Raw genomic sequence first — 27,174 nt, 5'->3', positions numbered from 1 at the left:
AACCCTATCCCTACCGAGACACCTACAGACAACAAGTTAACTTATAAAAGGCGGCAACTTCTGCTTTTCTATTATGTTCTTTTCTCACAGCGTCTCAACCATTGCCACCTCTTTTTATCTTTTCGTTTTAACGTCGAGGGTTTTTTTTTTTGGATATTTTTCTATGTATTTTTTACACAAACTAACCCTACAATTGCCTTTTGCAACACAGACTTTCCACATATATATTGAATGAAAAATAAAATAAATGTATTGTTTTTGTACATTCATTAGATACATGTCACAATCTCTTTAAAGCCGCATTGACTAAGATGCGATTTTTGTCGACTTTTAGATGTAAATATAAACACGGAGATGAAAAACAATTTGGCACACAAAGCCCCGTAGGGATACCATTCTGTGCTCCCAATGAAAATATTCGCCGTCTCTAAAACGACTTGGCTCGGACATCAACGGAAGGATCAACTTTGCCACCAACTTCCAACTTGGCATGGACGAGGCTGAGGATAAAAACGTCCATGGTATAGCAGGTTTCACTAGTGGACATGGACGTAATTCATCTAACGAAAAAGCAGGCAAAACCCACGACGGCGTGCTTGGTCGCGCAGTAGAGCGGCGACGCAAACGCGCCCTGGTAGCCCGCGAGCGACGCCACCACCAGGATCACGCCCGGCTTCTTGCGCCGGACCAGGCTCCGGATGGCAATTCGCGACAGCTTCATCGGGTGGTTCACGTTGACCTCGACCTGCTTGTACCCGTCGTCCTCCGTGTCGTCCCAGAAGCTCGACCAGTCCGGCTCGAACACGCCGGCGCCCGCAATGTACACGTCCGGCACGTCGCCAAAGGTCGACTGGGCCACCGCCACCGTGTTCTCGAGGTCCGCCCGCTTTGTGACGTCCGTCTTGGCAAACACGACGCTCTTCTCGTGGGCGGCCGCAAACGCCTTGGCGTCGTCTGTCAACGTCAGGTCCGCAACGACGACGCGCGCGCCCTGCTCGACGGCCTGTTTCGCAAACGCCAGGTTAATGCCCGAGCCGGCGCCCGTGACGACGGCAATCTTGCCCGACAGCGGGAATGCGCCGACGACCATGTTGGTTGTGGTTGGGGTTGGCGTAAGTGGTTCGCTAGGGTTATCGTAGATGCGTAGGCGATCGTGTTAAGTCGTGACGATGTCGTCTTGTCGTACGTCTTGCTTCCCTCGTTTTTTTTCCAACTTATTCACTCCTCCCTCAGACATATATAAGCTCCCCTCCAGGGCTCTCCGCATCACGACGGCGGTGATGGTTGTCAAGGCACATAAACGGCTATCAATAGCCATGCCAATATCCTACTAAACCGGTTTGGGATCCTAGAGCTGGTTTGGGACTGTTTTGGCGATGCTGGTGTGTTCCTGGCATTGGAAAAGAACACCCAGGTCGCTAACAGACGCTACAACTGACGCTACGGCAAGCGCCATGGGGCGTGCAGCTGTAGTGGGGCTTCGCCCAGAGAGCCCACTGACCCTTGTGACAAGACACTCCAGCATCCGCCTTGGGGCATCCGGTGGACTGCGCGGGCGAATGCTCCGTGCTGCCTCATGATTCATCTTGCTTCAATTTCGTACCCGCCATGTAGTCTGGCGTGCTGAGAGATATGAACCGAGTTTACAGGTCTGAAAGGGCCCAAGACAGAGGATAGAACACAATTCTGCGCTGTCAAAGAACATGTGGATGCGAACTGTGAATACAGCCGGCGTTATCAATCAGCCATAGTTCAAATTGGGGTGGAATAGGCGTGCTACTTTTTGGCTCGACACGATACTCGGAGCCCCTGGACATGTAGCAATGTGCCAACGCAGGAGTAAATCATCGAATACCGTGCGTTCGCTGCGAGAGAGATGGGGACTATGAGAAGACTATACGCGCAGCGGACCATGCTTGCGTCCTCTCTTGACAGTGGTAGACTCCGTTTTAATTAACGATAGAGTTGAATCAGTTTCCCGGCACAGAGTTGCGGCTGTTCGCTGACAAGACATTTAGCTCAAAGATAATCTAATCGATCGCATCTTGGCGGATTGCGTGAAATTTACAGGCCCGACTCCGTTCAATGTGTCCGGTACTCGCCTTTATTTTGCTGTTTATTAAATTCAACCAAGTTCGTTTAAATCCCCGTAAATAAATTTTAGGTACAAAATATGGCGTATTTTTGGCTAATTAATCTGCGAACATAGGACTCTCACTCACAGGTATTCGTACAGGCGTCTTGCGACGTCATGATGTGCGCCGTGGCGGTACGATGTTTGACGAATCTTCATGCCGACGCACGGTCCCCGAAGGCTCATGAGGTCCAACCAATCAACGAGTAGTGCCCAATGACGCCCACCAAAGGCAGGCGATCAGCGTGTCCTCCACACGCAATACTCCACATAACGCCGCCCTCTTTTATACACAATCGTCTAAACTTCAAGTATTGACAACGAAGAATGGCAACGTTAGAACCGCACGAAGAAGAAGAGCCATACATTTCTGTTTTCTGCATATCCCATCCGAGATGTGTGGTTTGCCAGCTTTCCTTTGCACAAGATGAGTTGATCGTTGCGAGTAAGGAAAGCCCAAGCGTCGCTGCCACTTCACGAATGGTATGATTCTCGTTGCTTACATTTCTCACAGGCATTGACGGCATTGCCACTCCAGAGTTTCCCTACGATGAACCCACCCTGTACTACAACAATGTACGCCCGATTTGCGTTCACATGTGCGGCAGACAGGAGTGCAGCATCCGCGATGAGGAAGCCTTTGGCATGCATCCCAGTTGCTGCGCCTTTGCTGCCCATGTCAACGACAGCGTTATGCCCTTGCCATCGACTCCCGGCCGCCTGCCTAGCCACCTGCCCGTCGAAATAAATACCGACATAACCGCCAACGGGGCCGCATCGTGGTTTACAATATCTCGAATCTTCGTCGGAATCACACAATACACGTTTCCCATCTCCCACGCAGACGAGCTCCATCGGGCCGCCCGAATCCAACACGCACTGGCCCGGCGGCTGTCGGACCTGGCAGAACCACGCTCAAGGGGCTCTGATACCTGGATGCGTCCACTGCCAATGGAGCTGTGGATGATGGTGGCAAAACACTTGACGGGCGAGTGCGCGTTTATTTCCGCCCTGGCGCTGGCCGATCGCGTGGATGATGACCTGAAACTTGATGTGCGAGAAGTACCGCAGTCTCGAACGTTAGGAGAAGGACACGATATGTCACCACAGGAAATATGGAATAAGCCTTTCGAGGAAATATCAAAGGACGGACCTGCCAAAGACATCAGTGAAGACACCACCGGAGACACAATGAAAGATGCATCAGAGGGAGCACCTCGAGACAGCACGGGAACAGTACAATCTGAATTACAATCCACGGCACAACTGGATGCACAGCTAACCTTCCGGGAAGGGGTAGCTCGCATTGATCTAGACAAACCAGTGTATGCTTCATTTATCCTCTACGAGAGGCGATACTACGTGCATAGTCTGTTGAGAGCGGATCCGCAGCTCGCCACGCCGAATTCCGCCGACAGAACCATGACGAAGCTGTGCCTTTTATTGTTTCCCGGGCGTCTGCGAACCAACGCATCCCGCGTGCGTCTTTTTGTGGCCAGCGACCACCTTGGCGTTCGCTGTGTCCGTTTTTTTCGCCAAGATGATGCCGACGACCAAAACAAGATCACCGCTTGGTGCCGTCACCAAACACAAGTTCTTAGACATGAAGTCTCTTGGTATTGCGAGTCCTTGGACCTAAAAGCAGAAGAATCGGCGGACGGCTGCCCATTAACACTGAAGATTCAGAGTGACGTAAGTCCTGCCAACCGCCATCCATATTCCCCCCCATCATATAACTGTATATATGTACTGACGGAGTATTAGGGCATTAAACTGCGCACCATCTCCATATCCAGAGACCCTGCTGTCCTTGATGCCGTTGCAGCCGTGCCTGTCTCAGAAGCACAGTTTCTCTGGCCGGTGCCCCTTGTCTTGGCGCCTCAGATAGGCCATATTATACCGCCCCGTAGACCATCTCCGAACGAAAGGACCGCGACCGGCCCGTATCGCATGTCGTATGTCAACATCAATGCCCCTGGCACCGTTGGTTACTCTGTGGCGTGTGATGGCGAGTCAATTTACTCCATCATTGCACATACGCGTGGCGAAGACAGTGAAGCGCTTGCAAGAGCCTATAATATGGAATCTGGGCTCGCCTACTGTTCCTGGGTGTACATGCCACTCGCGCCAGGAGAGACCATTGTTGGCATCTACCGGCGTCTGGCGTATTATGAGTGGCCCAGTCCTGACCCGATGAGTAGTCTTGGGCTTGTGGTAAGTGTTAACGTAGACCTGTCCAACGTTGTCATGGCTTCGCACTAATTTCGTTGTCGTTTTATGGTGTAGTTTCAGACAAACTATGGACGAACACAGGAATTCGGGGCTTTCTGGGGCAACTACCTGCAACGCTCAAATATATGGTGCCTCGCCCGTCTTCGGAACGGCCATTGTTGTCGTATGTTTTTCAACCGTCTCGACGAGCACCGCGTCCGGCTCACAATACAGTTGACTGCGTTTGACCGTGGGGAGCTTGGCGGCCTCGCATATTCTCCACAGGTCGGTGCGGAAGAGAAGCGACCGCCAGCCATGCTAAAGGACGAGATGCTGCATCGTCAATCACCCTTGTCGATTGGTCCTTTCCGAGGACCACTGCCGGGCGGCCTGTATTCATCATGCTCATTGGAAAATGTTGCATCGATTCGGCTTTGCATTGAACCGACTGTACCGCACCGTCCGGTCGTCGGTATGTTGGTCTCCTACGCAGACGGCCGAACCCCTGCATATGTCGGCAAGTGGCGCGTTGACTGGGCGGCAGCGGTGGCCGACGAATTGAATCCATGCATGTCCAGGGTAGACCAATCGCGGTCTGATGGTCTGCACATTTGCCACCGACGATTTCAGGCCAGTCGGTTTCCGCATTGGTCAAAACGGACAGTAGGCCTCTACGACGGCTATTATGTTGCCGCCGTCGCATCTTGTGCACCAGACAATGTAAGTGAGAGTGAAAGAAGTCGCGCCGATTTCTTCGATGACGATTGGTTCAAGGACAAATGGACAACAGTACCGTGGCGTGGCGTCCTTGAGTGGTGGTTCAGTCTGCGCAGGACATATTTGTATCATAATGGCATCGAGCTTCAAGGGGCATAAGGGTGGAGCAGTATTGCATTTTATTCAAACCAGCAATGGCCAACCGTCTCTCAGATTGAATGTGACGTGAAACGCACAACCTGCATTTCATTAGGTAGCGTAGGCGCTGATGGAACTCCAGGGTCTGATGCTGCAGTTTGGTGTAGAAGACATTGACCACGGAACGGGCCGGCGCTAAAAAAGCAACTGCGTATGGCGACAGATATCGCGAGGCTCCTTCTATTTTAAAACGTCGGCTCACAAGTGGAGGTCTGGGAAACTGTGGATATCCAATCAAAAGTTACCGCTGCTAATCCCATATGAGCGAGGCAGCTTTGCAAGGCTGTGAGGTGCTCGACAGCATGGACATTGCATCGCACTATATAGTTTGCATTTTGCTCCCTTCTATTTCGTTCTGTCGGGGCAGTTGGACCACGCCAAAAAAAAAAAAATACCGCCTTTCACACAAGAACCGCCAACATGACGATCGTCATTAACCCAGTGCTCGAAATGCTTTAAAAAAAAGCACGTGGCGCATCCGAGTCCCGGGCTAGGGGATTTTGGAACATTGCACTGCAGCATGCCTTTTGGGAACGAGATCTCTACATGGTGCAGCACGAGGTCGATCCCGGTCCAGATGACTCCCTCCGCCGTTCCGACATGGCAGTGACCCGAGTCAGCAGCGCGATCGACGATGAAGTTGCTCTGCTATGGGTTGAGTGCAAGAGCGATATCGGAAACGCACGACAAGTTGAGCTTCAAGTTCTTGAACTGTGCAATCGCAACATGCCCAGGACCGGTGGCATTGCCGGTCGCGTGGTTTGGGCTATGACTACAATCGGCCTGACCTTCCGTCTCTGGAAGTTTGACAAGATCACCAGAAGTTTGGCCCCCTTACATGGCCAACCTGAAGTCACAGCAACTCGCTCCGAATACATCGATGCGAAACACCCCGATGCTGTTGTCTTCTTCCATGTTGTGCAACAAATTAAGAACCACACCGCGTCCATGTTGACGGAGGCCATCTCAACATCTGCGTCTCATCCAGCTTCCCATTCCGGTGATACACCGGGCGTTTCGAGCCTTCCCAGCGCTGAGCCTCAAATTGGATACGAGGGAACGATGATGCACGACGATGCCGATGACATGACCTGGGACCAGTTTACCGAATCCCAAACACAATTTGACCTTACCGACTATGATTTGGGGAGTGGACAGGCAGTCATCGATATGGGCGAAGCGTCCGGACAAGCTGGCGAAGCTCACACCGCCATTCCATCGGCTTCTAATACGAGGCCACATGAGGCAGCAACAGGACCCGGTCACGGGCCGAGTGGTAGGGAGGATACTGACACGTCCTCTGGTCGAATGCCGGTTGATCCTGTCTCGGGAAACTCTGACAACATACAGGCCTATGTTGAATTTGTGACCGTTAGGAAAGTTTCCCACATGTTGTCGCCCGACGAGTACTTCTTCAGATGTGCAAACAGAAAGTCGAGGTCGACAAGACGGGAACAATGGAAAGAAGGAGTGTTCAATGGGAAACGCGTCTGGGTGTATAACGACAAGGGTTCGTCATACATCAGTAAGGAAAAAATTAGATAGGCAAGGAGCCGAGTCGTGCGCTAACTCCCTCTCCTGTTATGAGTCTTCGTTGTTGCCATCTATTCTTAAATTTCGATGCGTTTTTGTTTTGTCGTCTTGTTTTGTCGTTTATTTCATATTGGTGCTTTCTTTCATGTTTCGCGTTGGACCTCTGATTTTACACCGCTTCAACATTCAATACTTTTTTCATGGTTTCAGTATTTGCTTTCGTTATCTTCTGTCCACCACTACTGTCAATTAGTTTAATTTTGACCTGTTTGTTGCCATGATTTCTTAGTCGAAAGTATACCAAGTTTTCTTTCTCGTTTACGAACCAGCTTAGAAGCGTGTCGTCTACAAATCGGTTTCTGTACACAGTCGAGCGCTTTCATGGGTTGCTAGCATGGAATTGGGGTCTATTTTGCAATTCATAATTTACCGCGAAGTGGACATTAATTGGGCAATGGTGAGATATGGCTCTGAAGATACTTAGATATTGACAACAACGTGCTAGTTTTAATATCAGTATTGAAGCATTCAGCAGGATCGCCCTCGCTGTTCTGTAGCATTATGCCCTACAGCTATACCACCACCCTCCAATAGGACGCCACCATCATACGGCTGCTCATCACATAGTCACTGGCGCCGTGCTGCGGGTCGGCGTCGACTGGCTTGCACGCATGGCCATCCGCCGCCCTGTTGTTGGCTATACCCTGGCCAAAGGCGCCGTCGATGTGCAAAGATTGCACTTTCTTTTGGCCTGAAGAATGGTCTGAGCAGTGTTGTCTGACCAGTCATTGAAAGGTCGCTATGGAATTGTAGCCCTCGCCTACCTCGCCATAGACTAGCCGTGGCGGTGGTGGCTGCTCTACCGGCTGGCCCTCGGGGATGGATGGTAAAGGTCGTTACGCACCGAGGAGCACATCTGCTCTATGCGCATATATTCGAGGGACAGTGGTCATTATGTACCGCTGTGGATCCATTTCAATGTAGGTCGGTCGGGTTGACGCAGTCCGGAAACAGTAGGACAGCCTGGATATCCAAGTTGTAGGCCATGCGTGGCCGAGTAGCACGAGCCCGTGTACGTCGGTCCTCGGGCACCGTCTCGCACCACCATGTCATCGCCATAATGTGTTCCTTAATAATGTCCTAGTGCGTGGCACTGGCGTTTCCCTTGTCGGTGAGGGAGTCGTGTGGAATGAGAGTCGGCCGCATCAACGTTCTCCTAGTACGTGCTGCATAGCGCTGAGTCGACCTCTTGTCTTGTTTTGACATCGTCGTGAAAATAGTACAGCCTGGGGATCCAGCGGACGGACCGGTCGTTGGGGTTCTACGTAGACGAAAACAGCCACGCGTCGCATCTGCCGACTTGCTTATTCCGTCGTCGCATTCTCCTTTTGCCATTTCTGCACCGGCTCGATGCCGTAGGTAATCTCCATCATGAGCAGCGTAAAGTCATCCACTTGGTCCGGCGTTGACGTCCGAAACAGCTGGTTCAGCGCGAACCGGGGCATGAATCCGACTCCCTCCGGCGCGCCGACCGAGCAGTTTGCCTCCCATTCGAGCGCCGACGGCGCATCCCAGAGACCTCTGCGCGTCGTAATCATGACGCCGCCGGGACACGGGTGCCAGCCACGCTGCAGCATGCAATAAATAGCATTGAGGCCGTTGGCGATCAGCCACGCCCGCCGTATGCTCTCCGTCAAGATCCAAAGGTACCAGGGATGCTCGTGGCTGTCCATGGGCCCAAAATACAGGGCCGTCGTCATGTCCAGCACAGTCGATGTCGACGAAAATTTTTGTCGCGCGCTGTCCACGACTTGCATTGCCCAGCGGCTCAGCAGTGGCAGACGGCCTTCGGCAAGGTGGCGCGCCCGGATGTCGCCGTCGAAGAGGCTGATCGTCTGGTACACAATGAGGGCGTGCAACCGGGCGCACTGGTCCAGGAGGCTGAGGGTGTGCGACGCGTCGCTGCCGCCGGAGAGGATGCCGTCGCCGCTGCCATCAACCAGTTTGCTCGCCTGGTTCTCGACAATGTCGAGGACGAGCTCGGCGTTGTGTTTGGTGCGGTTGCGGTATGTCGTCAGTGTCGTGTAGGCGATCTGCAGGTTGTCCGGGAATCGCGCATTGTAGAGGCGCAGGTGGATAAACGGGTTCGTCCCAGTGTCGGCCCACTGCGCCAGCCAGTCCTGCATACGCGCCACATACATCTTGAGAAATGAACTGCTGTACGCTGTCGTCACGGACGATTCCGAGTGTTCAATCTTCCACGAGTTGGTGTTGAGAAACCAGGCCAGGCACTGTCGTGAGCTGATACGTGGTAGTGGCGTATGGCAAGCCAATGGAGTTTCAGTCGGCACAATCGCGGCTGACGATGCTGAGGGTGAGAGCGGGGGTCGACTCAGCATGCAGCGCGCTGGCGGAATGCTTGCCTCCGGGGTGCCGTTGGTCGACGTGATAGGCAGCGACGGTGTGGGGGCCGTGTTCACCGTAGGCGGCGCATCGTCGAGGATCGCCACAAAGGTGCCTGGTCGCCACGGCGGGTAGTTACAGGCGGTACCGCGGGATTGGCAGCGCAAACACGCAGGCTGCTCGCGACCGCACTTGCGCTTCGACTTGGCGCACGCCTTGCACGCCTTTGGCTCAAGGAACATCCCCATACTGGCATGCCCCTCGTGTGTGGTTGTGGAATGGTATTCCGCTGAGCAGAAGCGCAGATTGTGGTCGATTGCTGGCATCCATCGCTCCTTCGTTCTTTACCACCTGTTTGTCAGCGACGGCAGTGGCAGCACGCGGACGCTAGCTTAATTAGGCTAGACCCCGCACAGTTCCGCCCGGTTACACCCAACTCCCACCTCTTCTGTCCACTTCCGTCCGCTGTAAAGCCGACCGTAAAAGCGACACCAGTTCCTCAGCCAGTTGACAGCGTCGACGTGTCTGGTACGACAAAGCTCGGGGCGACGGCCGACTCGTGGGCGCCAAGCGCAAAACGTGCCACGAGGCCTATCCTCGGCCCCCGGAACTGACCAGACCTTGCCGAGATGCTGTCATCACCAAGGCACAATGACTTTCACTACGACTTATCACGGAGCCGTTCCAGTACATCAACTTTCCCGTCGATGTTGGCATGTCATTGCCGTTGGACAACCGACGTAATTACATCCTCTAACCGACCCATTCTATCCTCCTGTTTTGACTTTGACACCTATGTAATGAAGTATTGGGCAATTGAAGAGGAGAGCATTATCACAAGATTGCTGCCCAGGCTTCTTCGATCGTTGTAACGCTATTGGCCAAGGATTAAGGAATGGCATCACCACTATCAAATACAAACAAATGTATCGGCAAGTGATGTTCAACCGCTTCATAGACGACTTACACTATGTGCAGTGGCCTTCGGCGACTTTGTGTTGGCCATTACCACCAAGCGCTTGATTTTGCTTTGACAGCGGGTGGGCGCTAGCTTAATTAGGCTAGATACCACAATGTGCCGCTGGTAGCCCACATCCGTCCGCGGTAACAATAAGGTTATTTGAGCCCAGTCCGCACGATACTATCCGCATGCCACCGCGGCGTGTCCGCGTCAGGTCTGCAGATTTGGCCACTGACGCCCGCAAATGTCCACAAGCGTCCGCAGACAGGAAAATATACGGTCTTTGTCACGTAAGGCTATGACAAAACCTACTGAGACTTTAAGCACGCCGTTGGTTGTGTTTGACGCTTTGAAATGTCGGCGATCGAGACGTGTGATGTAGTCGTCTTGAATTTGAGGTCGTCAATTGATATATAAGGTCACACAAAACATGATCATCAATCCTTGAATCAAGTCGTCCTCATCCCAACATCTTCACTTTCGCTATCACATATCCACATCGGCCACTTTCTTTATTCTTTATACTTCACCTCTCTCCCATCTCCCCCACCCCCCACAATGGCCGCTCACAAAGACTTCGACCTGTCCTCTCTGGCCAACATGGATACGGCCCCGGCTACCTTCACCATGGTCTCCCACAACAGCACCTATGGAGCCATTGACCCTGCACGGCCTGAGCTGGCCCAGGCCGGCCAGACGGTGCTGATCACCGGTGGTGGCACCAACATTGGAAAGGCTATTGCAACGGCCTTCACCACGGCCCATGCCAAAACGGTCATCATTGTCAGCCGCAACAAGGCTGTTCTGGATGCAGCTGTCGAGGAGCTCAAGTCGTACGCCACCAGCATCGTGTCGCCCACAACGTTCCTTTCCCGATCTGTGGACGTGTCCAAGGACGACGAGGTAGTTGGCCTCTGGGACTGGCTCGCGGCCGAGGATATTTCCATCGATATCCTGGTGCTGAACGCCGCTTACTTTGCCGAGGCCAAGCTGCTGCACAACCTCGGCATCGAGTCCCTGTGGCGCGAGTTTGAGGTCAACGTCAAGGGCCCGCTGCACTTTGCTGAGAAGTTCCAGAAGCAAAAGGACTTTTTCAAGAGCCCCAAGGCACTCCTCCACGTCACAACCGGCGCCATCCACATGCTGAAGAATCCGATCGTAGCCGCACGGCCCTCGTATCCGTTGACCAAGTCGACCGCCACGTTTGCTATTATGCAGATCGCCGATGCCTACAAGCCCGATCAGCTACAGGTCCTCAATTTCCACCCGGGCATGCTGTACGGCGACGGCTGGAGGGCCTTTGGCATCACCGAGGACATGCTGCCCTTCGACTCCCTTGACCTGCCCGGCTCATTCGCCGTCTGGGCCGCCTCCAAGGAGGCCCACTTTCTGCATGGCCGCTACGTGGCCGCCAATTGGGACGTCGACGAGCTGCGCACCGGCGACTTCAAGAAGCATCTCGAGGAAAACCCCGATTACCTGCGTCTCGCCATTGTCGGTGTTCGTGAGACAGGTCGTGCCTACTAAGTCCCCTTTGATGGACCAACTTTGTGAAATCTATAGATAGAGGAAGACAGACAGCTGCGGGAGGAGAGTCCATAGTGAATATGTTTTTATGAATATGAGCTTATTTTGCATTCTTTCCTTAACCCTACTTAACCATGCATTGTTGAAATGGCGCTTGCATAAAACACCACTCATAAAACAAAGGTAAACAATCGACCAGGCTTACAGCTAGGGTTGAGCTTGTCTGTCTTTCCAAAGTCCTCAATATGTCAATGGCACGTTTAGCCTACTGGCTTGGAGCATAGACAAGCACCTCGAGGCCACCTTCAAACGGCACCGTCGTGCCAACGAAACCACTGCCCGGCGCACGCACGTAGTCCAAAAACTCCTTGTAGCTCTCTTTGGCCGTGACCGTGTTGTCGGCAATAATCAGCGCGCCGTGTCGCAGCTTGGGCTGCACAATCTTGAGCGTCGGCAGCGCCATGGGTGTCCAGACTGTGTGTGTGAATAACCAGAGTTCATGCAAAGAAGGCTCAGCAATCGGGGTTCGTGACCTACTGTCCAGAAGGAGAAAGTCGACCGCTTCCAAATCCGTCTTGAGCGTCTCGCGCAGGTCGCCCTCGCGCAGGTCAATCGCCTTGACCACGTCGTCGCCGCACAGCTGCCAGTGCTCGCGTGCCCGTGCCGCCTTGGTCGGCTCGTGCTCCGTCGCCACAACACGGGCCGTCTTGCCACCGCCTGCGGCCTTGGCATTCGCCAGAGCGGCCAGTGCCAAGTAGATGGTGCTCACACCAAACGACGTGCCTGCCTCCACGATCGTGGTCGCCTCCGTCGCCCGCAACAGCTGGTAGATGTAGTGCGCCTTGTCCTCGTCGAGCGCGATGAACTTGTCGCGCATCACATCGTGGATCAACGCCTTGTCGTAGTCTGCCCGCGACAGCGACGCTTCTTGGGCCTTTGACTCACCGTGGAGGCGCGTCAAGAGCGTACGGATGTGCTCCGGCTCATCGCGGATGGCGGTATTGGGAGACATGATGTTCTGTGGTGCGGTGTGTCATGGGTTCAGGATGACGATGTTTGTTGACTGTGCTTTGGTGATCGTAGACGTAGCAGATTAAATAGTCTGCAGTTTCGGTTCTTCGTTGACTCACGGTCTGTTGACTCATGAAACAGGCCTGCAGATATCCAATGCGGAGATCGGCCGTTCGATTGGCAACACTAAACCTTAGATCGGCACCTAGGTGCTAGAGGAGAAATACTTTCCCCGCTGCCTCCCGTGCCACCCGCTTCACTTAAGATCACTGTTTGTCAACAATTCGTCTCGGCGTATGTTGACGAAAGTTTTCGGAGCAGTCGTGCTGCATCGACATAAGACGGAGATGCTTTGAATTGAGACTCCTCGGAGTGACACATCCCACCCCGGCGACTGTTCCTTACGAGCAAGACGACTGCATGGGCGTGTCACAGGGCGCGCTGGTTTCAAATAGTGTCAAAATAGTCTTAATCACCGTGTCGAAATGTACATAGTCTGAGGAGAATTGCATAGTACTTATTTGGCCCTTATAAGTAACTGACGCCTAGGACGGTCGAAATGATAGCGTACGACCTGAGGCAGGTAAAACATATAGCTCAAAACAATGCATGATACTACGACAATACGACATTATGCCCCTGTTCGACGTTTCCCTAATTGTAATTTTTTTTAAAAAAAAAGTAATAGTTTTAACGCAAGAGGCGCTTCGGAAAATAAAAACTCCAAGAGCAAAGACCGCAATAGCGGCAAGCTGGTCAAATCCCGAAAGGTACACATAGAGCCAAAAAACAAAGTAAACGGCATCAAAGCAAAGTAAACAAATGAAATTGACAGTCAAAGTAAGGCTCAACAATCTCGGGATAAGCCATCAAACGCCTCGCTGCAGTAATTTCGTTTACATGGACATAAAATAAAGCAAACAATGAAAAAGGAACCTATGAGAAGAATGAGAAAGAACGAAAGCACACGCTCTTCTTGCTCACACTCCTACCCCGTCTCGAAACGCAAAACAGCCCTCGACTCTCCCGTCTCCTGTATCCGCACCCTGCTGCAGTGCTCAGATAAAATTCTCCGAGTCATTTGGTGAATCTGCCCTGGCACTAGCAGCAGCCTTGGTCTCGGCAACGGTTGCGTCCGCAGACTGGGCAGCGTCCCTGTCCTTGCCAGGTGAGGCCGCAGTCAACTCATCAGGGGAGGTGTGAATCACGGTCGTATCAGCCATTTCATCGTACTCGTCCTCCTCTTGTACCTCCTGTGCCTCTTGTGTTGCGTGCGTCTCTTGTGCCACGGGTGTACGAAGGACTGACAATTCTCCACCCGCAGGACCAGCCCCTTCTGTATCTGTGTCGGCAGGCGTGGCTACCTGGGTGGTCGGGCCTGCCGTGCTCGTGCTAGCACTTGTCACGGCACTCTCCGATCCGGCATACAGTACCACGCTATCGTGGCTATTGGCGCGCATCATCTCAATGCCGAGCTTCGATGACGGAAGCATCGACTTGGTGCGGAAATGCTGGCGCGCAGCGCCCGTCGGTGGCTGCTGGCTTGACAATTGGGAAGGCGGTTGGGGGCCCTGACGACCACTACCGCCGCTACTTGAGCTGCCGCTGCTGGCGTTGGTTATCGTACTGATGAGACCCAGGCCTAGCTCGTCGTCTTCGTCATCGGCCGAATCAATATTGCTGTCGAGGCGTCGCTTCTCAATGGCTTCACGCTTGGCACGCAACTTCTCGAGCGACCTCTGCGGCAGGGGCACGGGAACAGGGGAGTGCATGGCCAAATTCACGGGCACAGACACGTGGGTTTGCTCGGACGACGTGTCGGTCGACTGTGTATTTAGCGTCGCCGGCTTGGAATCGGGCCCTGCTCCGGGTTGGGAGGCAGGCGGCACGGCCTGGGCCGCTTTTGGGGCGCCAGAGCTGAGGAACTCTTCCTGGGAGATCCCCAAACCGCTGTCGTCCCAATCGCCTGCGGCTTTCCGATTGGCAATGGAGGGGATGTCGTCCGTCGTCATTGACTCTGAGTCACCGAACAGGCTCGATCCGATAGAGTCACCTCGGCTAGAGCCCCGGAAGCTGCTGCCTGGTCGGTGAGGGAAAATGGACGATCCGGACGTTGGGCTGTCCTCCAGTCGTCCGTTCTCCTGACGGAGGCCGGACGGAGCAGGGTGCGATAGGGACAACGAAGGTGATGATGCTTGGTTTGGTGCTGGTGGCTTCCAGTGGCAGAGGCTGGCCAGTACTTCGGTCAACTTTGAGGAGCTAATGGGCTTTTCAATTAATGAATCGAAGTGCTGTCGCGCCTGGAGCTCCTTCAGATAGGCCGTGATCGCCACAATCGGTGTCTGTGAGTTGGTATTGGTGGTGTCTCGAATCATACGAGCCACGTCGGCGCCACTGATCTGCGGCAGCTTGTATTCCATAAAGATGATGTCGAACTTGATGTCGCTCATTGCATACCGTACAGCCTCAGGACCGCTAGCCGCCGAGATGGTACGGCAACGAAGCTTCTCCAGCAGCTTCTCCATCACCATGCGAGACACGGGATGGTCCTCGCAGATCAGCACGTCCAGAGGGCGGAACACGGGGCCGCTGTCAATGGCAATCTGAGACATGCGTCTCGAGCTCTGCCGCCGGCGTTGCACGCGAAGCAAAATCGCGTTAGCCTTATCGCCTTCGTTGTCCGACGAGGAGGGTGACATGTCAAACACCTGGCTACGGCGGTTGCGATGACTAAGAATTTCGGTGGCGACAGGACTGCCTTCTTGTGAGCCCACAGTCAAAGATCGCGAGCGGCTAGTTGGGTTGCTGGACTGGCGCGGTGTAGAGAGAGCCTTCTGCGGCGACAGAGGCAATGGCGGCGGTGCACCTCGCCCCTTGACCGGAGACGACACGCCGACCGTGGTCGCGGCCTTTTGCAGGCTAGGCGGCACACGGGGGATCTCAATCAGCGGGTTGCCGGGCAGGTGCTGCATGCCGGCGGACGTGTTGGCTGGCGGGAGCAGACTCATGCCATTGGAGACCTTGCGCCGGCCGTCGGGTGCCGCGTGGAATGAGACAAGGAGCGGTGACGAGGGCTGCGAAACGCGGCTAGGTGAAGAGTTCGCTTGGCTCAATCCAGACGGCGACTGCGGTCGTTGGGTGCCCTTGGCATTCGACAGTGTTCGCTGGATTTGCGGGTTGGTTGCGGTTGCAGGAGTTGGCAGGACAGGGCTGCCTTCGAGCACAGGGCTTGGAGAGGCCAAAGTGCTGCTACTGCCTGCGCCACTTGAGCTCCCACCCGCTGGTGGCTGCTTGCTTTGTGCAGCAAGAGCCTCCGCCCGGAGCTTCTGGATGACATCCTTGTTGGCCTTCTCAAGCACTGGTAGGTTCTTGAACGCAAAGCTTCCAAAGTCGTCCGTCACCACCGGCTCGCTTAAACGACGGCTCTTGAGATCACGGACATGTGGCGGAATGTGTAGCGGCATTAGACCACGCTTCATCGAGTTCGCCTGAGACCGCACGCGGGACAAAGCATCGTGGGGCCGGTCGACGTAGTCGGTGCTAGGTGCGCTCGTAGATGACGACGGGTCCTCGATCTCCTCTGTAAACGACTGTAGGGTTGCTCCGCGTGCATCAAAGTACTCGGTGTCTTCAATGTTTTCAAGTTGCGGCACGAATTGGGCTTCGTCCTGCAACAAGGTGTCCCACTTCACACCCTCGAACCAAGGGTGGCTTCGGATCTCTTCGCCGCCCGAGGCAAACTTCTCGTCGCGGTTGGCACCCAGACGGGCATGTGGGTCCATGCAGAGCAACTTGTTGATGAGGTCCTTGGCCTCCGGTGACACGTCGTCGTCCATCTCGTCTGGCCAGTGGATGCGACGCGCCAGGATGTTCTCAAAAACCTGCTCTGCCTCTCCAGCATTGAACGGCGGGATACCATAAAGGAACTCGAACATGATGCAACCGACAGACCACCAATCACTTGTCTCGTCCTGGGGCTCGCCCTTGATCGTCTCTGGCGCTAGGTAGTCGGGCGTGCCTACGAAGCGGCGGTTCGTGTCTTCGGGGTCAAAGAGCGCCCAGTTCGGTGGAGGCATAGTCGACTGAGGCGGGGTGCCCTTGCCCTGTTCTGGGCCACTGCTGGTTTGTGTATTGGTCGCTTGCAGGGAGGGGAGGTCGGGGGAACCGCTGCCCTCCGTGGCAGTGGCATCGTTTTGTGGGGAATGGATGGCAGGTGGTAAATTAGCGGAAGACACGTCGGTGAGCGAGAGGTTGCTGATCATGTTGGTCAGTGCATCGCTGCCACCACTGTCGCTCCGTTGGCCTGAGACACGGCGCGCTTCGTGGGGTAGGTTGTTGCTCAGGTTGAAGTACGACGGCTGGCTAAAGCTACCAATTGAGTCGCTTGGGGTCATCTGGGGAGTACCGCCTGGTGAGTGGGCGCCCAAGTTGTGGAGGTCAAGCGACGCCGAGCGGGATGACGTAATCGAGGCCGAACGGGCAAAAGGACCTTGCTTCAGTAAGTCGGGTACTGGCTCCAATGCTGTGCTGTTCAGGGCACGCTTTTGACGCCCAATCAATCCCATACGGGACAACCCAAAATCGGTCAACTTAAGATGGCCCTTTTGGTCGATAAGGAGGTTGTCGGGTTTCAGATCGCGATGGACAATGCCGCGGTTGTGGAGGTGCTCGACGCCAAGGACGACCTCACCCAGATATTTTTTGACCCAATCCTCTGGCAGACAACCGAGAACTTTTGTGAGGGATGCACAATCACCGCCGTTGAGGTACTCCATGACCAGGTAAAGGTAGTCCTTGCTCGAGAAGGTCCAGTAGAGCTTGGCCACGAAATCGCTCTCGCCCTGCCACATCATGATTGCACGCTCCGCCTTGACATTTGTGACTTGGTTCTTGGCTACCATGTCTGCCTTCTTCAGCACCTTGATGGCAAAGTACTCGCCAGTCGACTTCTTTTTGGACAAGTAGACGCTACCGAAAGCACCTTTGCTGATCGGCTTAATGACCTCAAAATCTTTAATCGATGGCGGGACAGCGCGGGCCATGGGAGCAGCACCGATAGCGGCACTGAGTCGCGGCGATGATGGCGCTTGTCGCACAGAGAAATCACCAGCAGCCGACAGGGAGATAGACGATTGCCTGCGGTGGTGATGTAGCTGGTGGTGGTGTGCCTGTTGCTGGAAAGAGTGCTGGGTACTCATGTAGGGTGAACCAAATTCGCTAGTTGGCAACATAGGAGACGCCTCCGGAGAAGCCATGCCGTCCACGGGCAATGGTATGCTTCTGGGTTTTGAGATGCGCAGGGGTGAAGACGGCGCTTGGCCAGCAGCTCGAGATGGCGATTCCTGTCGGCGTGGTGATTCGGTACCTGCCATGATGAGACTTCGTCGGTGATGCTGGCGCGAGCTAGCCTGGCGACGAAGGTCGCCGAATTCCGAGATGGGAGACTCGGTGCGTGGTGGTGGTCGAGACGCGAGGGACGACGACCGCAAGCTGCCATCACTGTCACCTGCATCGTGTTCGAATAGCATCGATCCACGACGCGAGTCGCGGTGGCTAGGAATGCCAATTGCGCCTCTGTTCGATTTGGGGGTCGGGCATTCGGAAGGGCTGCCAGACTTTAGAGAGTGGGTTGCCTGGGACAGTCGGCGGTCGTCAGGGTTGTCGCTAATTTGGGCCTTTTCGAGGGCCATGGCCAAGGTAGATGGGGCATCGAAGGAGCCCGCAAAGAAGCCCTCTTCAAATGTGTGCGGTTCAGTCTCGCCATCCACAGGAGGGACTTGGTCCACGTCATCCTCTTCCTCGTCTTCGGTTGAGTCGCTAAGGCGACCAGCAGCAATCCTGGCGGCCTTACGCATGGCACCGTCGATGCAATCTTGAACGATGACAGCAAACTCGACACGAATACGCTCGGCATATTCGATAACACGGCGGTGGCGCAAAACGGTCTCGACTTTAGCCTTTGCGACCTTTTCCGTATCAGAACAGAGCAATGCGAGGCCCTGCTCTTGCTCCAGTGTGTTGTTGCTTGGTGACTGCCACTGGGTCACCTGGGAGATGCGCGACTCGGACTGGGGAGACTGTGTGCGCAGTTCGCCGGGGGCTTGGGATGAGGACGACTCTTTAATCGCCGGCGTGCTGATCTCGATGGCCGTGTCGCACAGATCCAGTAATAGCTCGACGATCCGCGCCTGAGGTCGCCGAATCGCAAACGATCGACCTCGTGCGTGTCCGAAGCCAGACGAACGATCTCGGGAGCGGCCCGGAGCGGGCGAAGGGGAGGAAGTCGCAGACGAGGAAGAGTTGGAGGAGAGCGGTGGGCCGATGGACAGGCCCTTGTATTCGGCCATGAGCAGTGGCGACGAGTCGCCAGTCAACGAACGGCTTTTCCGCGCCTCAAGGGCATCGAGCACCTTCACGATGGCGTGGCGGTGCTCGGTCAGGCTCTCCTGGGCCATCTGGACGTCCATTTCAGCAGTGTGCTCCTGAAGGCAGAGGTCGGTGTGCTTCTCAAACCACCATGGTGGAATCTGGCGCTCGCAGATGCGGCAGAGGACAGGTTGTGGCGGGGGGTGGTCCTTATCGTCGTCAAGGCCATGCTCGGCGAGCTGCGTGAGGTAGCTGGCGAGTATCTCGGCGCCGGAGCCCAGGGAGTTGACAATAAGAGGAGGGAGGTTGATTTTGATCTCGCGCGGCGCCATCCATGGCCTAATCATCCACATGGTGTGGCTCTCGTCACCTGACGCAGTGTCGTACACCATAATGCCCTGGGCCTCGAGGTCGATGGTGTCGGCCGGTGTATCCGGACTGTCTGTCGCGTTGTCGTCTTCGGATGGGCCGAGAGAGAGATCGGCAGGGAGGAGCTTAGAGAGGGCGCCGAGGCGCATGGTAAAGCGAACAATCTGACTGCGAGAGTCATCCTTCTTCATAAACTTGACAACATCGGCAAAGACATCCTTGTTGTCGCCAATGACCAGGTCGGCCACGGCAGTGCCTTGCATGGCGTCGACGGGCGTGCCGAGAACGTCTACCCACGAGGGACTGACCCAGCGGATGGTGCCGTCGAGGTTGAGGTCCATGAAGACGTTGAGGGTCTGCTCGGCGGCCTCACGCAGCTCGTCCCGCTCTTCGCGGATGTCCTCACTTAATGACCGCTGCATACTGCCAGCAGCATCGCGTAGCGACGTCACCGCCGGCGGGGCGAGCATATCGGGGTCTGGTTGCTCCATGTCGGGCACGGATTGGGGGCTGGCATCAAGGAATAACGCCTCAAGATATCAATGCGGTGGGTGGTGACGCGTGAAAGGCTGGCAGGAAAGGAGGAGGGAGGCGGTCGAAAGTCGTGTACGATTGTCGTTGAGAGCAATATGCAAGTCAAGGGAAATGCGCAGCGTACGCAAACGGGGCTGGCTCGGTCGATACCCTGTCGGGTTACCTGGCGTCAATCTTGTCGGAGCGCTCGCGATGGACGCTGCGGTCCTGGCTATCGTCTGGCAAAGAGCCAGAGCTAGAGCACCGCCAAACTCCCAGACATGTCGAAACAGGCCGGCAGCCGGAGAGCGATATTGTATAGCGTATGGACCGTAGTTGTCGCTGTCGTCGTCGCCGTCCGTACCGTGGTCTGGTGTCCCTCTCGCGTCTTCGGAATTGGGGTCCAAAGTCTCGTCTTTGCCGGAGAGATAGACGCAGACGGAGTGTCGACTTGATGGGAGTGAAATGGCGGTTCGCGGGACAGTGGGAGATTGTCACGGCAGCATCCGTCGGTGGCAACAGGGGGATTAGACGATATTCGGAAACACAAGGACGCTGTCAACGGTCGGCTGTCCTGGGCAGAGATGTGAAACTTTTGGCTTTGCCGCTGCTTCGAGGTGTGTCGAGGTGGGTGATTTCGCCGTAATGGTCTGGACGCGGCGAAGAAAGTGATAGGCCGGAAGGGGACAACACGCGGGGAAGGGAGAGCCACTAAGTGGTAGGAGAGAAACGTAAGATAACGTCAAAATGTCAGGAGCAAACAAGCACTGAGTACAACCCAGACGCCAATGGCAACTACGGTGTACGCAGGAAACGAAGCAAGGAAGGAGCGAACAGCAGTGGAGCATCGCATGAAACAAACTGAAAATTGGTTCAAGAAACCCTCGCAAAAGGGCAGCAATAGCAGTACTAAGAAATTAAAGTTTCCCTGACCAGAATACGCATATAGTACAAAAAGTAATGAAGCCAACGGTAAACAAGGGAGGCTAACGACTGGAGCAGCCCAGGGCGATCTAGAAATTCGCATCAACATACGACGTATTTCCAGGTGCCGTCCTCCGTCTCGACGTGGTGGATTCTGTCACGAGGCCTGTGAATTTAGAAAGACCGGCAGGAATGGCAGGAGCGAGCGGAGCATGGACAGTGGAAGAGGCGAGCAGAAACAACCGACGCCCAATGTCTTACTCGTACGCCGGCACACTGCACAGTGCATATCCGCCGTAAAAGGTGACTGTGAGTGGCTTACTCCAGTCAGTAGACACCTCGTTGGATGGCGCATTACGCAGAACCAAAGAGCACCCGCATTTTTAGCGCATGCTCCAAGGGACGGGGGCGGCCAGGCTAAATAGCCCACCTGATGCGCGGCCGGGCCAATCAGCGTGCAGAGAACATGGCCGGGATTAAGCGGCAGGGGAAAAGACGCACAGGAATGTCGGATGCACAATGGAAGAGTAATGGAAGGGAGAAATGTGAGCAGGTGGCCGTTGTAGGGAGCGAGGGAGGGGCCCAAAGCAAACGACAAGCGAGGCACTCCAGGAAGAGCCTCCCTAAAGCAAACCGTCTCAAAGAGCGCGAGAAGCAAACAACGCCGGCTGGCATGGGCCCCTGCAGATTGTGAATTGCGAAATGCAGTCGAACACCGTGCTTAAGAAATGGTACGAGCCGGGTCATGATAATAGCTGCTGTATTATCACAACAAACAGTGCGCGTGAATTTGTGCACATGCCGTGTCACATGTGGACATCATGGCTGGGTTTCCCATGAACCAAGTCGGCGTATCGGGCACGCGTCAAAAGGAACAGAAATGGTTGCTGATGGCGGACTTGTAATGGTATGTCTTCCATGCAGTCGACTCGGTATCAGACGGCACGTCTATATATCAGTGGCAGGCCGCCTTCGGCATGAACTGAATACTGGACTCTTGTACAGCCATACTTCATCAAAAATGCTGATGGTTATCGTTTTGTGCTTCTGAGAAACATACACTACGGTCTTGTACAGTTTCGGCCAGTCGGCTTCTGTTGATGTTCAGAATCCCAATAACCACAGGGTGACAAATGACACAACCACCTGTCACAGTTCTCCACACGAGTGTCTAAATCGCCTCAGCCTAACTGCCCGTAAGCTACCTGTGGCGTCCTGTCCTACGCTGAAATGGGTCGCCTGTAGTGCGCCCGCCGCCTAGAATGGTCTGGAAGGCCAGCGTCATCCCATGGCAGGCAACAAACTCACACTTACAGGGCATCTGGCAGCTCCCAGTTTTGCCCCACCGACATTTGATCACATCCGTTCAACCTCTCGCCTCCAACCCAGTCACACTGATAAGTATTCACAACTCACCATCCATACGCCAGCTCCACCTACTGCTTCTACATAAAATATTTCTACACCAACATCTGTATCACCTTCACTGCGATCCGATTCACTCCGGCCGCCGACGTCCAACCTTCGACTTCCAGCCTCCGAGCGGCAAGTCGTCCTCTTCCCCGCACTCCTCTCTGTTTCTACCACTCTTCTCCCTCCTCTGCTGTTGGCGTCGCTATGGCCCTGCGGCCACTTCGCATCCTCTGCTTCGGCGACTCACTCACAGCCGGCTATACCCAGGATGGCTTACAATACCATCCCTACCTCCACATGGTGCGCCGGAAACTGCAAGAGGCCTTTCCGGGATTGCAGGTCGACATCGAAGCGGATGGCTTGGACGGCGGACTCACACAACACTTCTCCAGTCGGCTGCGGACGGTCTACCGCGAGCGAGGCACCCCACAAGACAGCATCTTCGACTGGGTGATCGTGCTCGGCGGTACAAATGACCTAGCCATCAACAGTCGGCCAGAAACCATTTTCGAACATCTCGAGCGCACGTGGTCCTTTGCGAAGTTACGAAAGACCAAGGTGCTGGCACTCACCGTTCCCGAGGTGGCCATTCAACGACGGCCAGGCGGTCCCGTAAACCGCATCAACAAGCGCCGCGACGAGCTCAACTCGTTGATCCTCGGCTACACAAGCTCGAATTTGTACGTATTCCTTGACGCATAGTCGGACGACGCCCTGCCTGGGCTTCAGAGAGTGGCACTAACTGATGCAGCCATGCGTTTGACTTTAAAAAGGCCTTTTCATACGAAGATATGTCCGCCGACGAGCGTAGACGCTACTGGGACGACGCCGTGCACTTCTCACCCGACGGTTACGACCGCATGGGTGAGCTTGTCGCCGAATCTCTCATTGGCATCCTTAAAGCAGAAGAAAGCGCTGCCGCCGGCCCGGAGCCAACAACACTCTCTACGGTGCGTCCCCGGAAACGCAAGATGTTCCGAGATGATGATGTGAACTTCGAAGAAGAGAAGCTGGGGCCGGACGAGCTCCGCCACGGTTATGTAGTTGTACGGCGAGTGGACCTCGACTAGATGAGAGAAGGGGTTAGACAGAGTTGGCAATGAGATTCTGCCTCTTGTTTTTTGTTCTTTCTCGTTTGGGTACTGTTTTCTCTTCGTGTACTGACTAAAGGATACCCGCAAGGCCGCATGAGATAAAACTGGAGTTCTAGTATGCTTTTTTTTGGTAATTTAGTATATGGCAAGCGATGATAGGTTTTTTAATAAATGTAGACATTTTCCATATGTTTTTAAATACTCCGTCGGCACTTCGTAAAAGGAAAGGAAAAGAAAAGTAAAGAAAACAGAGCTAAAATAAAAATAAGAGAATAAGCATAAACATGACAAGCGGCATGTAGTCGCTTGCGGGCCCAGAACGCCGATATATGCACATATGCATGAACCATCACCTATCATCCTATGGCCACACGGCGGTCATATCTGGCGAGTGTGCTCAAGCTGCAAGATTTTGCGCGACAAATCCCGGGTACACCTGCTGAAGCGCGTTTGAAATGCTCTCGACCTCTTCGGCCAAGCTCTGCACGTTGGTGTCCCACTGGCGCAGCTCCTTGTCCACGGCACCCTCAGTACGCCCACTGCCCGCTTCGCCCGACGCCTCGCCGCCCTCAAACCACACGTAGCCGTCAATCTGGTCGATGCGGCCCACCAGTCGGCCTTGCTCGACCATGTGTGCTGTCGTCTCCTCGGCCTTGGCCGCGTCCAAGCCCAGCAGCCGCGCCAGGTTGGAAATCGGGATGTTGCGGTACAACAGCGAAACGCCCAGCAGGTTGTGCTCGACGACAGCCTTGGCCAGCACCGTCGATCCGTCCGCTGTCGTGGCCAGCTGGTGCGGCTGCAGGCTCTTGGCGAACTTGTCGACCTCGGCCGGCGTCAGCAGACGGTTCAGAAACATCTTCTCAAGAATCGAGTACTCGTCCACGAGGTGTGTCGCGCGGTCGTCCTTGTAGAGGCGGCCCAGCACACGGCTGCGCGTCGGTCCGGCAGGGGCCAGAATGGCACACTTGATGGCCATGCTCAGTGTGTGCATGCGCTCCTCCTCGGCAATGGCGGGACTGTAGCTGATGTCGTGGTACGCCGTGCTGGCCGCCAAAAACTCGCGCTTGGCGTCGTTGATGCGTGCCTGCGACAGCTTGAAGTGCAGGTTGAGCTCCTGGTCGTGCACGTCGAATATGACGCTCTTGAGCTTGTTGAGGTACGACTCGGCGGCCGCGCTGTCGTCCACCTCCAGGTAGTCGCGCACAATGCGCACCCACACGCGTACCTTGTCCTCTTGGCTGACCCGGCGCTGGCTGCTGTCAAGTGGGATGCAGGCCAGGCGCTTGGCCGCCGCCGCGTAGTCTTCGTCGTTTTCGTGTGCCGTGGCCACAAGATCATAAAGTTCCGCTGTTTGTTCTAGGAAGCTTGTGTGCTGTGCGGCAGCCTCGAGCTTCTGCAGCAGGTGGTCGCCCACACTAATCCACACCGTGTCGGACGAGTCTTTGTCGAAGCTGCGCAGTGTGCTGATCAGGCGATCTAGCACCTGCCGTGCTGCCACAATGCCCAATGACCGCTCGAAAACAGCGTCGCCGATGGCGATCAAGTCGTCCTGGATGGTGGCCGGACCAGAAATCGTCGAGAAATCACGGAGGATGTCGAGGAGTGCGGTGCCAGCGTCTTTGGCGTCGTCGACACCCGCAAGGCGTTGGGCCATCTTGCTCGAAATTTTGGCCATGGCGGTGTCTCAGTGCCTTGTTCTGGCCCCGTCACTATTCTTGGAGTAAGGGAAGTGTCGTTTCTCGGCAATGCAGAGGTGTATCGCAAGTCGGTGCTACTCAGATTGTTGATTGTCGGAGGATGCATCCCAAGGTCCTGGCTAGCAGCTCCTTCCCCACCTTTCCGTCCTTTTATCGGCGTGACGCACGATAAGATAAGAGGCTCTGCCTAAAGTCGACCAGCGCCCAATTCGCTAAGCAAAAGTCGCTAAGCAATAGCGTAAATAGCACACTTGTCGCTAAAAGCTAAACCTGGGCGGGGTTTAAGTGGGTGTCAACTTACGGTCAAAAGTAATTACCAGTTGCTCAATTATGTTCAAACTCATATTCACTCAATTTAAATAACTTTCTGGTGTACCTTGTATTTTCCTTGTCTCTGAGATTTTCTGGGGTATGAGGTTTTCTTTTTTTTGGTCTTTAATTTTTTAGTTTTTTGTAGAATTAACTGAAAATGAATTGATTGATTAAACCGTTAAACTAGGTATATCATTGTCATTTATTTAACTTGATACCCGTAAACAAAACCCTGTTGAAGAAAAATCATGAGGGAACGTTATGTAGCGCTAGACATGAATAATATAAAGATTCGTTCCATTGCCGAAGGGTTCCTGATTCCCTTGGACCATTAGTTGTATCTCATCCCAAAAGATAAATCCTGCTATGATGGCCCTGTGACGTTTCCCCTCTCCACCTTTTTATCACGCGCTCAAACTCTTATTTCAACTCGGCCTGGCTCTCTGCCCACTCCAGCCTCTTTTGCTCTAACCATATACCCTTCTCGACCCAGCGAGTTTCTAGCCACTTAGCAAGTTCGTCGTCTTTGGTGGGCAGCTCGACCAGGGGGAACCGCCGAACGTGGACGTGGAACCGGTATCCTTCGCCGTTCTTGCGGTCACTCAGACGGGGGACGCTGAGCGTCTCCCACATGGAGGGCGGAATTTGGAACTTGGAGCCTTTTTCATAGGCAATGGTGAGGTCGTAGACAGCCTTGACTTGCGGTGCCTTGCGGAGGTGCTTGACAGTAGTGACAAAGCCCTTGGTCCGTGGATAGAGCAGATGCTGCGGCTGCGGCCGGTTGTGCTCGGTGCACCAGGCCATGGAGTCCTGGTATTTGGAAGGCGTGTAGCGCGTTGCCTCAGAAAAACTGACGAGCCACGTCGGCCACCGGCGCTCAACAATACCCGCAAATACTCGGTCCAGCTCTTTCTGATCCCGGTCCCAGCGGCGACTGATCAGGGGCATCCCGAGTGCCCACAAGCCCCAGCCCAGGAACGGTACCCATTTGAGTTGTGTTTTGGCGAAGTAGCGGCAGCGGCCAAGCATACCCGCGCGCATGGCCAGGGCTTGGATCATGTAAAAGTCGGACCAGCCCACATGGTTGGCTACGACAATGGCCGACTCGCCGCGCGGGAGAACATCGCCAGAGTCGGTGATGACGGCCCCGTTGGCATTTGTGAAGATAAGTTGGATCCAGGCCCAGCCGGACTCGGCGAGTGCAGACGAGATGTTGTAACAAACGTCGGGAACGAATGGGAGGAAAGGCAGGAGCGCCGAAAGGATAACATCCACGGTGAAGATCCAGGCAAGCCAAGGAAAGACTATGATTACACCCCGAACGTGATCAACCGGGGAGGCCATGGTAGGGCGATGAATCCGTGAAGATATGGGCGGTGGGTGGAATGACGGCAGAGTACAGAGTCTGGCTGCCGCGAGAACAGGGCAGGATTAAGAGGAAAGGACCGAGGTCGTTGGATCAAGGGCAGACTTCAGAGACGGCAACTGAAGCTTCTGCAGGTGACGTTCTACAGAAGCGTCGTGTCGCCGCGGTGGCTTGCGTTCAGGCCGCTTACGTGCGCCCTTGACTGTTTCACGTTTTATGCATCCAGCGATAGCCCGCGTGACCGGGGAGGGGAGAGTCGATAGCCCGTTACTTCGTTACGACTCAGGCGGGCGAAGCTGGCCAAAACGGGTTTGTGGACGAAGCCGTTCTTCGTGCTACGGTCAGCTCAATCTTTTTATCTTTTTTACTAAGGCGAAAGTGTGTTTTAGGGAGTTCATTATTCGAAAGGACAACACATGGAGCGC

At 54.7% G+C, this 27,174-nt stretch overlaps 10 protein-coding genes across 10 annotated transcripts; 4 read left to right on the top strand and 6 right to left on the bottom strand.

Annotated features, from left to right (window-relative positions):
* Positions 1 to 556: 556 nt before the first annotated feature.
* Positions 557 to 1,090, bottom strand: SPSK_00062 (uncharacterized protein; the record flags this gene model as incomplete). Its single annotated transcript, XM_016727042.1, has 1 exon — positions 557 to 1,090. One exon carries the CDS (start codon positions 1,088 to 1,090, stop codon positions 557 to 559), a length of 534 nt encoding a protein of 177 aa, XP_016582502.1.
* Positions 1,091 to 2,731: 1,641 nt separating this feature from the next.
* On the top strand, positions 2,732 to 5,221 carry SPSK_10282 (uncharacterized protein; the record flags this gene model as incomplete). The annotated part of the gene is made up of 3 exons (XM_016736766.1): positions 2,732 to 3,826; positions 3,899 to 4,348; positions 4,421 to 5,221. 3 exons carry the CDS (start codon positions 2,732 to 2,734, stop codon positions 5,219 to 5,221), a joined length of 2,346 nt encoding a protein of 781 aa, XP_016582501.1.
* A 585-nt stretch (positions 5,222 to 5,806) lies between these two features.
* SPSK_00050 (uncharacterized protein) lies at positions 5,807 to 6,805 on the top strand (the record flags this gene model as incomplete). The annotated part of the gene is made up of 1 exon (XM_016727031.1): positions 5,807 to 6,805. One exon carries the CDS (start codon positions 5,807 to 5,809, stop codon positions 6,803 to 6,805), a length of 999 nt encoding a protein of 332 aa, XP_016582500.1.
* A 1,352-nt stretch (positions 6,806 to 8,157) lies between these two features.
* Positions 8,158 to 9,444, bottom strand: SPSK_00038 (RNA polymerase 2 mediator complex component; the record flags this gene model as incomplete). Its single annotated transcript, XM_016727019.1, has 1 exon — positions 8,158 to 9,444. One exon carries the CDS (start codon positions 9,442 to 9,444, stop codon positions 8,158 to 8,160), a length of 1,287 nt encoding a protein of 428 aa, XP_016582499.1.
* A 1,271-nt stretch (positions 9,445 to 10,715) lies between these two features.
* On the top strand, positions 10,716 to 11,684 carry SPSK_00051 (NADP(+)-dependent dehydrogenase; the record flags this gene model as incomplete). The annotated part of the gene is made up of 1 exon (XM_016727032.1): positions 10,716 to 11,684. One exon carries the CDS (start codon positions 10,716 to 10,718, stop codon positions 11,682 to 11,684), a length of 969 nt encoding a protein of 322 aa, XP_016582498.1.
* Positions 11,685 to 11,949: 265 nt separating this feature from the next.
* SPSK_00056 (O-methyltransferase) lies at positions 11,950 to 12,696 on the bottom strand (the record flags this gene model as incomplete). The annotated part of the gene is made up of 1 exon (XM_016727037.1): positions 11,950 to 12,696. The coding sequence occupies one exon, from the start codon at positions 12,694 to 12,696 to the stop codon at positions 11,950 to 11,952; it is 747 nt and encodes a 248-aa protein (XP_016582497.1).
* A 1,057-nt stretch (positions 12,697 to 13,753) lies between these two features.
* Positions 13,754 to 19,921, bottom strand: SPSK_00001 (serine/threonineeeee-protein kinase RIM15; the record flags this gene model as incomplete). The annotated part of the gene is made up of 1 exon (XM_016726986.1): positions 13,754 to 19,921. The coding sequence occupies one exon, from the start codon at positions 19,919 to 19,921 to the stop codon at positions 13,754 to 13,756; it is 6,168 nt and encodes a 2,055-aa protein (XP_016582496.1).
* A 2,563-nt stretch (positions 19,922 to 22,484) lies between these two features.
* On the top strand, positions 22,485 to 23,350 carry SPSK_00053 (GDSL-like lipase/acylhydrolase; the record flags this gene model as incomplete). The annotated part of the gene is made up of 2 exons (XM_016727034.1): positions 22,485 to 22,960; positions 23,032 to 23,350. The coding sequence occupies 2 exons, from the start codon at positions 22,485 to 22,487 to the stop codon at positions 23,348 to 23,350; spliced, it is 795 nt and encodes a 264-aa protein (XP_016582495.1).
* A 421-nt stretch (positions 23,351 to 23,771) lies between these two features.
* SPSK_00039 (COP9 signalosome complex subunit 4) lies at positions 23,772 to 25,049 on the bottom strand (the record flags this gene model as incomplete). Its single annotated transcript, XM_016727020.1, has 1 exon — positions 23,772 to 25,049. One exon carries the CDS (start codon positions 25,047 to 25,049, stop codon positions 23,772 to 23,774), a length of 1,278 nt encoding a protein of 425 aa, XP_016582494.1.
* Positions 25,050 to 25,803: 754 nt separating this feature from the next.
* On the bottom strand, positions 25,804 to 26,727 carry SPSK_00052 (1-acyl-sn-glycerol-3-phosphate acyltransferase; the record flags this gene model as incomplete). The annotated part of the gene is made up of 1 exon (XM_016727033.1): positions 25,804 to 26,727. The coding sequence occupies one exon, from the start codon at positions 26,725 to 26,727 to the stop codon at positions 25,804 to 25,806; it is 924 nt and encodes a 307-aa protein (XP_016582493.1).
* Between the last annotated feature and the right edge of the window lie 447 nt (positions 26,728 to 27,174).

Source organism: Sporothrix schenckii (genome assembly GCF_000961545.1).
Source record: "Sporothrix schenckii 1099-18 chromosome Unknown Cont51, whole genome shotgun sequence".
NCBI lineage: Eukaryota > Fungi > Ascomycota > Sordariomycetes > Ophiostomatales > Ophiostomataceae > Sporothrix > Sporothrix schenckii.
The sequence above is the reverse complement of the archived record's forward strand: the minus strand, read 5'-3'. Positions and strand labels throughout refer to the sequence as shown.